The sequence below is a fragment of the Triticum urartu genome, chromosome 3 (genome assembly GCF_003073215.2).
Source record: "Triticum urartu cultivar G1812 chromosome 3, Tu2.1, whole genome shotgun sequence".
In the NCBI taxonomy this organism is placed as follows: domain Eukaryota; kingdom Viridiplantae; phylum Streptophyta; class Magnoliopsida; order Poales; family Poaceae; genus Triticum; species Triticum urartu.
The window spans coordinates 190831903-190846460 of record NC_053024.1 but is presented as its reverse complement, the minus strand read 5'-3'; the positions used below and the strand labels follow the sequence as shown (position 1 = coordinate 190846460).

The window sequence follows — 14558 nt, the reverse complement described above, 5'->3', positions numbered from 1 at the left end:
GGCGTGGCTCAAAGGGGGGCCCAGCACGGCCCATCTTCACCAACACAAACCCAAGACCCTCGCGAGGGGCCAAGCCTCGCGGGGCGGACGATGCGGAGCTTCCTCAGGCACGGCCTCATCAGGCTGGCTCACGAGGGGGCGGAGAGATCAAGGCGGGGTACCTCACGAGGTGCCCATGACATAAGCCATGACGATTCAGGGCGCCAGGCGGGTGCCAGCCCGCGCAGCGTCCTCCTTCCCTCTTTGGTGCAAAGGGGGCAAGCGCAGCCGCGGAGTACCGAGGCATCAGGCAAAGGTTGCCATTTCGGTGCAACGAGACCAAGACCAGGAGGACTACGAGACGGAGGTCACCGTGGAGCCCAAAACGGCGTCATCACCAGAGCTTTGCACAGGCGAAGACTACTTTTGTCAGGATAGCTGATACTTACTGTCCCCCTTCAAATTAGCCCGCCATTGTTGGCTCCCTTCCCGCTCAATATTTGGGGAGAGGACCAGGGCCTCTATAAATAGGACCAGCCACCCACATAGCAAGGGGGTTCGGTCGGTTGGAAGAAGCAAAGAGAGAGAGAGAGAGAGAGAGAAAGAGAGAAAGGTGACTGAACTCCTCCGAGCAGTTCATCGCCCTAGCCAAGAACAGACCCTCGCGAGGTTGTTCTCCCTTGTATTGTTCATCATCATCAGCCCAAGAGGCAATCCACCACACCACACACTGGAGTAGGGTATTACACCACAACGATGGCCCGAACCAGTATAAACCCTGTGTCTCTTGTGTTGTTCTTTTCTTAGTTTAGATCCTAGCATGGCGGAGGGGTGCGGATAGGTAGGAGGCGGAATCTCCGCGCGCACCCCAATGTTCGAACCTCAAGGGTCTGCTGGAACCCGAAATCCGACAGGGCCGGCCGAGGGGGATGGTCCAGGGGGGAGGGGCTGCGGGGGCGGGTGCACCTGCGGGCGATGTGGCCGTCGTCGCCGCATCTCAAGCACCTGGTGTCGTTACTGCACTTGGCGGAGATATGCCCGGGGTCGCCGCAGTTATAGCAGCAGCCGTAGAGCTCCACAGGGATCCGCGAATCCGGCGAGGGCGCCTTGCAAGGAGCTGGTGAGGAGGGGGAGGTCCACGCCTGCCTTGTCCATGGGCGGGAGGGGAGGGGCGCCGCCTCGGCGGGCCTCGATCTCGGCGGTCGCGTGCGATCTGCCAGGCCCCGGTCCTCGAAGCTGGCGGCCGACTCGGGCCTGGATCCCCGCCGCGAACAATGGGGCCGAAGGCAGTGCCGACGACATCCGGGAACACCACGATGGAGCGGAGCGCAGGGGGGAGGGGGAGGGAAGAGGGACTCCGACGAGGACGCCGTGAGGGAGACGCGGGACGCCATGGAGTGCGACACGAGAGGTGGCCGCCACCACCGGAGTGGAGAGCGGTGGGAGAGGGTGGCCGCCAGCGCAGAGGAGGGGGGAGTCGCGCTAGAGGGGGGAGGCGAAAACACCAACTTTTACTATGGATTGGATTAATTAATATACACCATTTCAAAGAAAAACACTAACAGCTTCGTTTGAGATGGAAATGTCTCCCAGAAACCAAGCTGAATACATGTTCAGGGAGCACATGCGCTCCACAAGAAGAATAGCACCATAGGTAGATTGAAAATCTCTCTAGGCTTTTTCATGTATACTACGCAAGCAGTGAGCGAAAGTACCTTTCTACATCCGGACTCAAATGCTTCAGGTGTGAATAGTAAAATCAAAAATAGAAAAAAAAAACTAAAAAGAAATTTGTGGTATACTTTTAAGAAATGTTTGGCGTGCATGCAAAATTTGATCACGGAATCACATTGATAAAAGTCATGGCAAAAAAAAATTCAGAGCTTCAAAATGCATTTGAAAGTAACATCTTCAAAGCATCAATTTTATTTTTTCCACCACACCTTGCAGCAATGTGATTTCGTGATGAAATTTTGCATGCACAACAAACATCTCTTCAAGTGCCAAAAAAAACAGAGTTTTTTGATTTTAATGTTTACGCCAGGAGCATTTGAGGCAGGGTGTAGAAACTCCACGTCCCAATCACAATAGCTTTTCTCCGAAGCAACCATTACGAAGGGTAAACCAAAGCGTACCGATGCTAGCAACGCTTCAGGCATCATGTAATCCCGTTGCTCTTGTCGGCTGTATCAACCTCTGAAAGGGCCTACATGAACTTGTACTCCCTTATGTGATGTTGGATTCTTAGGGCATGTACAATGGTTGATAAGACAGTACTATCTTAAATCTTGCATGTAATTTAGAGATGGCAAAAAGATATGTCTACGATGAGTTATATCTTAGCCTTATCTTCAATAACCAGAAATTTCTTAAAACATGGTGAGATAAATTATGCTAAGAGATCATCTCTTGTCTTATCTTAAATAAGAGAAGACAAACCTTTTTTTATGAATTCTCTCTTCTTCACCTCATCATTTATTCTATGTGGCACTCCTAAGATAGCACTATTGTACATGCCCTTAGCGATTATGCAATAACAAACGTATATGTGCATCAATCCATGCCGAGGCCCGGGGCTTTATCCCTCTTTCCGGAAAAAATGGATGCAAAACCATGAACTGATTTACATCATTATGCATCAAGATACCTACAGGGTCCGGCTATTCCGTTTAAACTGCCCAAAACCTAAGGCGAACCTTCTTATGAACTTTATCCCTATCACAAGATCATCACTCATAGGAGCAAGGGTAATCATGTCACAATCTACAACATAAACACACAGCTAATCTTACATTCCCAAGAAACGCAACAATAACATTGCTGACACCAACATGCGGATGACAAGATTTTACAATTAACTCAACATGCATCTATCTTTGGTTTTGATCTGTGGCTGGATTGCTTGTAGCTGATGATGCTGGCGCCCTTCCGTTGGCCACCCCATTTTCCACTGGAGCAGGCGTCCCCCACTTCCCGTCGGACTCCAACGGCTCCATCACTTTAACAGATCCATCTGACAGCCCGACTGCGAATTGATTTGGTTCTTGGGGGTGTGCAGCGACAACAAAAGGGTAAACGGGTGGATTGCTGGAGCCAAGAGAGGTATGGTTGTTAGATCATATAAGAAGCAAGTAAGAGCAGTAAACTTATAGTGGAACGGAAATTCAAAAATACAAATGTCATAGTTTCTTGTCTATGTCTATTGTACTTTACACTAGATATCCAATGATTTGGCTTGTATTTACGTAAATGGTTAATGGACGTCAACAGTCAACACCTATCCCACATGTTTCCCACAATAATGTCAAGACATTGGTGATTACCTATCTTACATTGCATCGGTCATCAACTAAACACTGCCTCCGTGTATTACCTTGCTCTTGAAACCAGGAAGCTAGGTCTTACAAAGTTGAGTACTCATTAAGCCAGTCCACCAATACCAAAACTTGAACGAATAAAAATGCCAGTAAATACACCTCGACATTAGCCAATCAACATGTAGCTGATGATCTTACCCACCAACAATTTCTACACTGCCTTGTTCTCAACAATTTCTACACTGCGCGCTTCCCCGACCTCTTCTCCATCGCGGTAGAACCCCTGATCTCGGTTGAGAGGGCCCTTATTGACCTAGGGCGCCTTGCTTTTCGGAGGCCCTTTGGCCCTCCGGAATCCGCCGCCTGGCGTGCGTTGCTGGACTGTGTTGCTCTTCACGAACCGGTGGTTGATAGTGACCTTGACCGGGTGAGATGGCGCCTCGAACCTTCGGGGCAATTCTCCAGCAATTTCTACACTGATGATCTTACACCTCGACATTAGCCAATCAACATGTAGCTGATGATCTTACCCACCAACAATTTCTACACTGCCTTGTTCTCAACAATTTCTACACTGCACGCTTCCCCGACCTCTTCTCCATCGCGGTAGAACCCCTGATCTCGGTTGAGAGGGCCCTTATTGACCTAGGGCGCCTTGCTTTTCGGAGGCCCTTTGGCCCTCCGGAATCCGCCGCCTGGCGTGCGTTGCTGGACTGCGTTGCTCTTCACGAACCGGTGGTTGATAGTGACCTTGACCGGGTGAGATGGCGCCTCGAACCTTCGGGGCAATTCTCCACCAGGTCTCTATACCAGGCCATCGCTCCCTCCTCCGCCCCCCCCCCCCCCCCCCCCCCCCCCCCCCCCCTTGTGACGGTGTGGTCCATCCGCCTGCCCCTGAAAATCTGGATCTTCATGTGGCAGTGGATTCGCGGTCGACTCCCGTCTGGCGTTGAGGTCCGCAAGCGCAATGGCCCGGGATCCGGCCTCTGCCCTCTTTGCGGCGTTCCCGAGGACTCAAGTCACATCTTCTCCTGCGTCTCCGCGCGATTCGTTTGGAGTTGTTTCCGTGACGTGGTGGGCGGAAATTGGTGTCACACCAACTTCCCCGACTTATTTGACGAGCTCCAGTCCTCCCCCTTGTCTTCTCGCCACATTAGGTGGCTTGAGATCGGTGTCCTCGCTTGGACCCTATGGACGATCCGCAATAAGCTTGTGATCCAGCGCGTTCCTCTTCGACGAGCTACTGACGCTATCTTCAAACTGTCTGGTTTCTTGCAGCTTTGGCGGCTGCTTAGCCGCCCCCAGGACCGCGACGCCATCTCAGCCTTCATCGCCGACCTTCGCTCGATGGCTGTCCGCCTGTCGCCGCCGCCCCTGCTGCCACCGCCGGATCCCGACTAGTCGGTTGTTGGGCCCCTGGACCCCTGGGCCCCCCGCCCTTTTCTTTGTGTTTTTGTCTCTTTCTTTTTTGGGCTTGTTGAGTTGTGCCCTCAGCAGAACCTTCCTCTTGTTTGTGAGACTTGGGTGCGTGTGAACTTTGTCCTTGTATGTGTGCTCTGTGGCGGTTTGCTTTATTTATAAAGCGGGGCGAAAACCTTTTTCGGTAAGCACACATGTTCTTTTTTCTTTCTTAACTTGAAAGTTTGCGTGAAAAATATAACGGGTTAAATGTTTCTGAGACTGGAATTTGAACGAATTTTGTTGTTATTAATACATTAATATTCATCGATTTCCCCAAATATATGTATTTCCATAATATCCGATGCAATTCCATACTGAAAATTTGCTTGCTGATCAGTTATCGGATGGTTATAATCTTTCAGAGGGCAAATGAAAATCAAAATGTAGCAGCACTCAGAATTTGTGGCATGATGTTCAGGCCAATATTGTGCAACCAATGTACAAAAAGGGATTACCTGTTTATGGCTGTCGTAGACATGTAAGCAGATGATGCAATTCGGCATCGTAATCTCAAGTTATCCGCATCAAAGATGGCAACATTACCATCAGTAAAAGCAGCAAAAACTAGTTGGCTATTGCACGAGTACGATGCGTGTGATATGGCAGCTGACAAAGTGCCCTGAGGTATCCACTGAAACAAGATCGAGAAAGAGATTATTAACAGACACAGACAGTAAGAAAATGTTTCCATCAAATATATGCTACCTGGTAGATTCTCTCCATCTTGGATGCATCATAAATAGCTATCTGAGTCTCATGGACTACTAACAAGCGATTTTGGTCAGAATTAAACTGAACCCTTGTGTCTCCTGATGGAGTCTTCCCAGCTGGCATTTGTATAGCGACCAATTTCTTCTTTTCCCAAGAATCGGTGGCCCACACACATAACTGCAAAATGAGGACAGTAAATGACTGACCAATGAAAATGCAAAAATAGAAAGAGTGTCATTAGTAGTAACCTGTGCATCAGCGCCAGAAGACACAAGTATATGCAGGCTGTTGGAAAAGGCCAATCCAGTTATCCTCTTTTGATGTCCTTTGAGTCTAATTTTGACCTGAAAAGGTAAAGCTCAATACAGCAGCAAAGCAGTGATTCAATAACATGATAATCTGTGGCAGTTTTTAAGTTTTAGTACCTCATCTACCCTGACATTGTATATGTGGATGGTTGAATCTTCCATTCCAATTGCTATGATGTTATTATCTTGAGGGTGAAATGCTAAAAAGGTCGATGCTGGTGGAGGTGGCATGAATGTTGTCATCACCTGTAGGAAAGATGCTGTTAATGTTTCAGCAAAATGCACCTTATTCTTGATTTAAAGAGGGGATACAGCACAGTACAAAGGCCTCATGGGCCACCCCAGAAATTGGACCTGATTGGCCCATCCACATACAACATACATATATACTTAAGACATACAGATGCATCATTCAAAATTCCTGAAGTTTTGAAATACATCCAAATAAAATAACTAAAATTACCTTAAATGTCATCATATTAAACAATGAGACCTTTCCACCACATGCAGACATCACATAAGAATCATTCTTGGAGAGTGCAATGCATGGGACTGACTCCTCAGGAGGTGTTTCCCCGATATCATTTGCCATGACAAGGCCACTGTTTGGTTGCCAATGCTGTGGCACAACACTAGCCGTGGCCTGTTCAGATGAAAGGAAAATTTTATACAACAATCTGAATTAACCTAAACACAAGGAATCAATAGAAAAAATATATATACCTTCCCACTTGGATTCTGCTCATTTCGGTTCCATTTCCACAGCCTTTGAATGGCATTAGACCCTAGTGCTAACAAACCGACACCAGAATTTGTGTACAGAAGTCTGACAACCTGCATATGTTGGTAAGCTTCTCAGAAATTTCGTGATGAAAAAGTACAAACACACAATCAAGAATAAGATGGACCGAACCTTGCTGGTTTGGTCTGGAGTTTCTGGCAATGTAGCTACACGGAATTGCTGGGGATTTAGAACTTCCATCAGCTCCCAAGGTTTCGCTTTATCAGGTTTTTCTTCTGAGATTCTTGGCTTTATATCTATGCTTCTAGATGCTGGATCAGCGCCATTCTATCATAATCATGATTAAGTAAGATTGCATTGTTGTTGATAAGGTAGCATAGAGGCATTAAAACATATGAAACTTATCAAAGTCTACTTTCTTCTGGATCAGCATACCAGTATAGGAGATGGCTTTGCAGGAGAGTTCCTGTCTAAGTTATCCATTCGGCCAATGTTAGGAGAGATGCCCGCAACAACAGGAGCACCTGAGACCTATTAATTCAACACTCAAGGTTAGAAACTTTCTGAAAACTACGCCCGCAATCTGTCATGACAATAGCAGGCAGGAATACATGTGCTTACCTTCATCGCAGAAGCTTCATATGGTGACCTAAACGCCTCGAAAGGCCGGTTCCCAAAAGCCCGTAAAGACCTGAGCCCATCAGAATTTGCAAGTATCTTAAAGCCATTGTCTACTGTAGTAACAGCAAGAAGATTCCCCTCTTTATTGAACCTTAACCGGGGAAGGCCCTGTTGCAATGTACAGAGGTTAGATTACTAAATGGAGAAAAGGTTGGCAAATATAATAGGGAACAGAGACTAACTGGCAAGCCTCCATCGGCATCAATAAAGGTAAGCATGTTGGTGTTATCAACATCCCAAATTTTAATTTGGTTATCTTCCCCGGCAGCTAAAATGTGATTCTGAGCTGTATCAAACTGCACAACACCCTGCACTACACCAGATGCCTTTTTGCGGAATCCAGAATATGTTCTCTTGATAGATCCTTCGCTTTCGTTCCACTCAACCAAATGTGAGTCTCCCTCTTTGCTTGTTCCGCATGAGAACAACCTTCAAATAATCGACAAGTAAAATATTACATCTAGAATAACTCGAAACACTTCTAGTGAGCAAAATAACACATCATGTTTACCTAGTTCCATCGGCACTATAAAGCATTGTAGTACACCATTTTCCTGGAGCATCATAGTCCACCCTAGATCCCGCATTGTCATAAAGCCATGCCTTAATTTTCCCATCAATGGAAGTTGAGAATATAAACTGTAGGGAACACAATAAAATTGTGTATCAGTACACCAGAAAAACGCTTAAGTGCTTGAAAAAGCCATGCACCCATAAACCTCGCTCAGTTCACAAAGTACAGGCATCATCCATAATGGCTCATACTGCCTCAATTCAAATTAAAGTTGAGTACACTTTGGAGGCATATATAAGGAGCAACCACAGATATCATCATTGCATTCGAAGTGTTGATGCCTAAATATTCTATTCAGACAACATACCTGAATAGTCTCTTTGTGGTGAGGGCAAATAGAATACACAGGTGCCTCGTGCCCTTCAAACGAATATATTTTCTGTCCATGCATATCCCAGACCTACAAAATGGAAAGGAAGTTACAGAAGACCAGGCCTGGGGAAAATGAAATAGATGATAACCATTTACGACAAGTCAAATACCCTTATCAGCTTGTCATCTCCGCAAGTGACAACACAGAGTTGCTTATTTGGCCGGGAGAATGCTATGTCATTAACTCCTCCAGAATGAGCCTCAATCTGACATGATGAATAAATGATTTAGTAACAAAAGTTATTTAATAAAATATGAAATGTAACATCTATAAAATTGAAGTTCAATGCGGAATTAGAAGTTCTACAAACCTCTAAAACTTGGCGTGCTTCATTTGGTTGTTGGTATGCGTACAGATGGATCAAATGTTTTGCGAATGCAACTCCTAAAAACCAAAAAAGAGGAAGCTTAAGCAACAATGGAGCACAATATGGGGAACTTAAGCAACAATGGAGTGCAATGCAGAGTTACTGACTGAAGATTGAATATTAGCACTAACCAATCAAGTCTCCATCAGGGCTCCATGTAACTCGATTAATGGGCATGGAAGAGTCTTTAGCCAAGACACTCTTTTCTCATAAGACGTAAAATAGTCAGGCACATATATAATATCAAAACATGTAGACACTTGCAAACAAGTACAAGACTACAAGTAAAAGCAAACAGGAGTAAATTACATTCAGAACTTCAACTTGTTTGAGATCTCAGTTACCTGAAATTGTGCTGAACATGCTTGCATGTCCCAAATTTTGAAGGGCTTTGAGACCAGCCTCTCACGCAGACCAATCTCCCAAAGTGCAAATTCACCATTAGCAGATCCAACTATTGAGCAGTAAATAAGATGAGAAAATCAATAAGGTGTTGTTCGAAGATTTGCCCAAACCACATGAGACACCTTTTGTACTTGCCAAGTTGGTACTACATCATTTTTTTAAGATAAGAGTAAATGAGGAATCTTAATTGTACCTAGTAGTAGTGTATGACGAGAAGGATGAAAGTCCATGCTAGTTACATTAGATCCCTGTGATAATGTGCACGCCACTGTCCTAGGAAGGTCATCCAATGACCATGAAGGTTGAGGAGTAGGTGCAGGATAGGTGGCCTGCAAATAAGTACAGATAATTTTCTTCAGCTCATGCAAAATGCACCGTGGTCGTAAATCTTGACTCAGTGCAACATTACCTCATCAATACCATGTCCAGTGGGCCTCAATCGCTTCATTAGTTGCTCAGATTCTGCACTTTGATAGTCTGATATAGCTGGGCGTTTCATCATGCCTGGGGAAATAATGTACTGTTAAGTATAGAACTGAGGTCATAGGACAACCAAACACATAGTACATTTCCCATCACAACAAACAAAATGGCAATAATAAAACTACATGTTCATTTTTCTTGCCATGAAGAACTAAAGCTCTACATCCTGAAAGAACTAAGCCAGGACTGTTAAGTTAATCTCATAAAGTAACTGTAGAACATTGATCCATTATACTCCTTAATATACAAGTCAATATGAAGTATTACATATACATAAAAGGGGCCTTGGAGAAGAGAGAAAAGTACTATACATATATCTCCCTACAAAACAGAAACTACATGACGGAGGTAATAACAACAGTGGCATGTATGTGATCATCTCAGTACAGAATCACACACATGAAGAGCATAATGCTCCAAAGATGAACTGGCATAAAGTATATGGCACACCAAACTCTGCATTGAAAATAACTTATTGCTCTAGTTTATCGTGTAATTACTTCATTGTAGATTCGTTACTTCTCACAACATTGTTACTTCGGACACACAAAGGCGAGAATAGGTAGAAGGATCTGCCATTTTTCAAGAAGGTAAGTGGGGACTTAAACCCAAGAACCCAACAACAACAACCTTGTGCTTAACCACTAGGTAACATGGATGTCCCTTCTTAATTGCATATAAACGTCTGATTTACGAATCCATGCGTTCTAATGAGTTGAGACCAAGGTAACAGTGCATGTTTCTAAGATACAAATTAACAACCCATTCCCTCTCCAAAAATAACTTCCTGATTGCAAAAACGAGAATAAAATCCTAATAACACCACAAGACATGCAGACTAATGGATCTGTGTTTGCGCTCTGGCAACAACAACAATGGTAATGATGACTGGCAAACTTGAAAGAATATTTAGCATGAATATAACAGCAGAAATATTTATCGACTTGTCTTAGCAAGGAAACTTTATTCGAGACCTTCCCCATAAAACCATTGCAAGGGTACTCTGTGGAGAATGCTTAGCATTGGATACAATTGCAGAAAGTCTAATTAGGGCTACAACGGTCAAGGTAACTGCAACTCCAACGAAATAGAAGTGCCCAACCACCAATTGCACAGGCTGATTGCAAGGATCATCTCATAACTCATATTTCTTGTTCAGCAGATCTTAAGTTTTCATTAAAAATCAACACCAGAAAATTTTTTATAAAAAAATAACCAGAAAGCCAGGTATGTCAACTATGTTTACAGATTATGCTTGAATATGCCATCCCTAGTGAGAGAAAAAGGTATGCATAACCAGATGGCCAGGTTTAGGTCAGAGGAAGATTACAAGGGGAGTGTTTTTTTATTTTGAACTGCAAGGGGAGTGTATTAGTAACAACATCTTCTGTACGTAAAAAGGTAAAACTCCAGACATAAGACGTGTTAGTTATTATCAACTAGCGAAGTATCAAGTTTGGTTCAAAGATGTGTGAAACAAGCCACTCGATGCATGTCAACAGAAAGGCACAAGTTTACCACAATACCTTGATTTGGTGGAACAGACATTGATGATGCTGCCACGGCAGCAGACTGAATGGATGAAGAAACAGCAGCACTTGTCATCCAACCAGCTAAAGATGGACCGGCAGGAGGAGGAGGCTGGAATGGCTGCGTTAATGAACATACTGGATGTTAGTAAACTATAAGGATCATAAAACGCACATAAGCAGGAAATGATATTATAGAGAGAACATACAGCATGGCCTGTGAGTGGCTGGTATGCTGCACCAGCCTTCGGAACAGCTGCCAATGGTACAGATACAGGAGATGTACGTGCTCCATTGGGAGGAGAGCAAGTGTGATCCGTGAATAATGTCTTGATATCTGGATTTGGCCGAGGGTTCTTACAAAGTTGATGCTGCCAGTTTAAGCTGCACATGTTCTCAAGGAATTATGAAACATGAAAACAGACTCAGATAGCATAACACCATTAGATTATTTAGTGCAAACCTTTGGTTAATTAAAGTCCGCAAACGGGATGCCTTAAGGGTTGGAAAGACAAGTTTTTCCCGGAAAAGGGGATTTGCTTCGATTAGTTTTTTTAGCTCAATCAGCATAATACTGCGAGCAGATTTTGTATCCCCATACTTAGATAGCTGTTCATTTTCCCTGCAGGAAAATAGCAAACTGTAAATGGTTTGAGCTAATTTACAGAGAATAGTAAAACCAAAATACTAATAATATATACATAAACAAATTAGATTGATGAAAAAGGCACACACATACCACATAAATTGTTAAAAGCAACAGTTCAGGAATGCCACCACACTCAAGAACAAGAATTTACAAATCATAACTAAGTACTACATGTGGACCCTGGTTAATAATGTTTTCCAAGTAGCCATCTTATAATAACCCCTTGTATTGTTTCAAGTAGCCATGTGCACCCATATTTAGTAGATAATAACTGGATTATCAAAGTGTTAACAGGTCGATGCAGTTGCCCTGCCTGTAAGCTCAGTCAGCTAAAAGTTTCATTTTAATCCATGATATGACAAAAAAAAAATGAACGATGTGAGACAAAATGAAACCGTGCCAAGCGTAGAAGTTCAATACTATAAGTTAAAATATCAAGAAAGATATTTGAATTTGTGTTTCAACAGTCCGAAGCAATTGAAGATCCAAACACTTTTCTAAACAACCAACTATATCATTTTCCACTGTATTACTGGTAACAGCCCACAGAAAGGTACAGATTAGTGAGGAACCATATAACACAAACATCAATTACAAGAAGCTTCCAGGATGGCTTACGCATAAAGAAAAAGAAAAAACAGACAATAATGATAACATGGGGTAGGAAAAAAGAACCTGAAATTCTCAAGAGTGAGAAGCTGTGTTATCTCTTTATATAACTCCTCGTTGAATGTCGAGAAGACTTTAAGATCCTTGACAAGAATATCTACCGCCTTTGCTCTATCATGCCTGTTAGAAATTATTACAGCAAATTAGTAAACTTTAGTTTCAACCAATGCCAAAAACATGGGACAGGAAACCCCTGATACTTTTCAGAGTGGGGTACAAATCCACAAGAAATGCAAGAATATTACCTATCAAGAGCTTCCAAATACTTCTGCTTCCTGATCTCAAAGAAGATCTTCATCGAATACCTATTGTCGTCCACCTTGGTGAAACCTGAGAGATACCTTTCCACCTCATCCCACTCCCCAGCATGGACCTTCTCCTCAAAGTACTTGACGTTGAAGTAAAAGCCTGACTCTTGTTCAAGCCTGCAGCATCATGCATCATCAAAATCACATAAAAAGATTGCAATATTCCATTGCACTAAACATAATAATAGATGGACCAGAGCTCGAAGGGACAAAAAATGGTAGTATAAGCACTTAGGAAGACCCTGGCAGTGCAGTTCTTGAGCTCACAACATTGTTTTTCCCAATACCAGTAACTCTAGCGCTCACTACTGCCAACCCGAGCTGTCCACCGTAGGCGTCACGCATGACCGTACTACAGAATACAAGTGAAAACAAAACAGAGTTCCAGATCAATCCATTTGTTTAGATGGATGGTTGCATACCCAGTTGCGCGCTCAATGTCCAAATTTGGCAGGGATTTCGCAACAACACTGCAATCCAGGTAAATGCCATCTACGCTTCTCCATTTACTGATGTTTTACTCGGAAAAGGCGCCGCACAGGAGACAACAATGCCACGCAATCACTGGACTAACTACTTTTTTTATCTGGACTAACCACAGTTGATCTAGAAGATCTCACTTTCTACCAATTGAAGTGGCCGGCAGAGAAGAAAAGGAAATAGTCTAAGTTACGGCAGAAAAAAAACTAGTAGCTCATTATTATTTGCGCACGCTGAAGGAAAAAGAAACAAGAGGAAAAAGACACGACTCACGCGATCGCGAAATTTCGAATCTACCCCTGAACTGCCCAACTAAAAGGGAAATTGCGGTAGAGACTAAGCGAATCCATTTTGACTAAAATGGATTAAAGAATGGGAGTACCTAGAACTTATCTAGATGAGATATAATTTGGTCTCATTCACTTGGAAAACAAGAACATATAACATCCACGTCAGCACACACGCATCTTATAGCATCACATCCAATGGCTATAAAAGATGAATGAGACCAAATTATATCTCATCTAGATGAGTTCTAACAAAACTGTTAAAGAATAATTATCACGGAGAAGAAAAAAAAAGATAAGAACGACCGAACACGAAACTTGGCAGGGATTTACCGCGCGTACGGAACAGATCAAACGGAGCAAAAGTAATAAAAGGAAATAAACATTTCTCCCCATGAACTCAAAACCCAAAACAAAGTAGTACTACTAGACGCGAGAAAAAACACCCGGAGATTTATTCCGGGGAAATCGCGAAAAGGAAAAAAAATCACAGCGCACCGAAACAAATCCCTAGGGGCTGGCTTCTGGAGCCCAGCCAGCCACCAACCGAGAGAGAGAAAAAAAGAACAGCCCACGGGCCGGCAGGGGAGGAGAGAGACGGCGGCAGGGTACCGACTTGTGCACGGTCTCCTTGAACTTCTCCTCGTCGAGGAACTGGAGGATGAGGAAGACGAGCTCGCGGCTGAGGGACGACATGGCGCCCGCGCCGCCACCCAGGAGCTCGATCTGGCCCGCCGCCGGCGCTCGCGCGGGCTCGGAGCGAGCGGGCGAATTCTAGGGTTCCGCTGGCGTCGTCGCCGCCCCTCTCGTGAGGAGAGAGAGATGGATGGGGGGAGAGAGAGACGGAGAGATGTGGAGGGAGGGAGGGAGGGAGGACGGATGCAGAGGGAGAGAGAGAAACTTTAGTCTCGCTTTCTTCGATGCGTTGCAGACCTCTCGCCCTTTTCTCTCTCCCCACGCCACCCCCACTGGCTTATCTGCGATACGCGGCGCGTCGTATCGATATGCCCGAGTGCTTATGGATAGGCTGGTGGTCTTATATGAGAGGCTGGGAGAAGCGGAATCGAAGGGCGCGGGATTAAATTGGGTGGATATTCGTGAGCTGGCGTCCGGTCGTGAGGGCGACGTGGGCGCGAGACGAGTCGGGTGCCCGTGGATCGCGACGCAAGAGCGTGCCGCCACACGACACGACACGAGACGAGACGAGACGAGACGATACGTGGGTTAAACCGCGC

The 14558-nt window shown here is 44.6% G+C and overlaps 1 protein-coding gene across 1 annotated transcript; it reads right to left on the bottom strand.

Moving 5' to 3' along the window:
* Positions 1-2579: 2579 nt before the first annotated feature.
* Positions 2580-14244, bottom strand: LOC125543561 (protein TPR1). The gene is made up of 25 exons (XM_048706936.1): positions 13940-14244; positions 12494-12673; positions 12255-12368; positions 11394-11552; positions 11140-11314; positions 10928-11051; positions 9328-9422; positions 9112-9247; positions 8858-8967; positions 8645-8714; positions 8457-8530; positions 8256-8351; positions 8081-8173; positions 7711-7838; positions 7382-7628; positions 7140-7307; positions 6954-7049; positions 6690-6845; positions 6500-6610; positions 6240-6419; positions 5894-6022; positions 5717-5812; positions 5463-5645; positions 5213-5388; positions 2580-3066 (listed from the first exon to the last, which is right to left on the bottom strand). Exons 1-25 carry the CDS (start codon positions 14017-14019, stop codon positions 2850-2852), a joined length of 3393 nt encoding a protein of 1130 aa, XP_048562893.1. The 5' UTR covers positions 14020-14244; the 3' UTR covers positions 2580-2849.
* Positions 14245-14558: the final 314 nt, after the last annotated feature.

Bases quoted from the DNA above. Each gene is read 5' to 3' on its own strand.
- LOC125543561 (XM_048706936.1), bottom strand. From the start codon at position 14,019: ATGTCGTCCCTCAGCCGCGAGCTCGTCTTCCTCATCCTCCAGTTCCTC. The intron at 7,839-8,080 runs GTATGTTGTCTG...TGTTCCCTACAG, and splicing joins ACCACAAAGAGACTATTCAG to TTTATATTCTCAACTTCCAT. The intron at 6,420-6,499 runs GTATATATATTT...TCATCTGAACAG, and splicing joins AGCAGAATCCAAGTGGGAAG to GCCACGGCTAGTGTTGTGCC.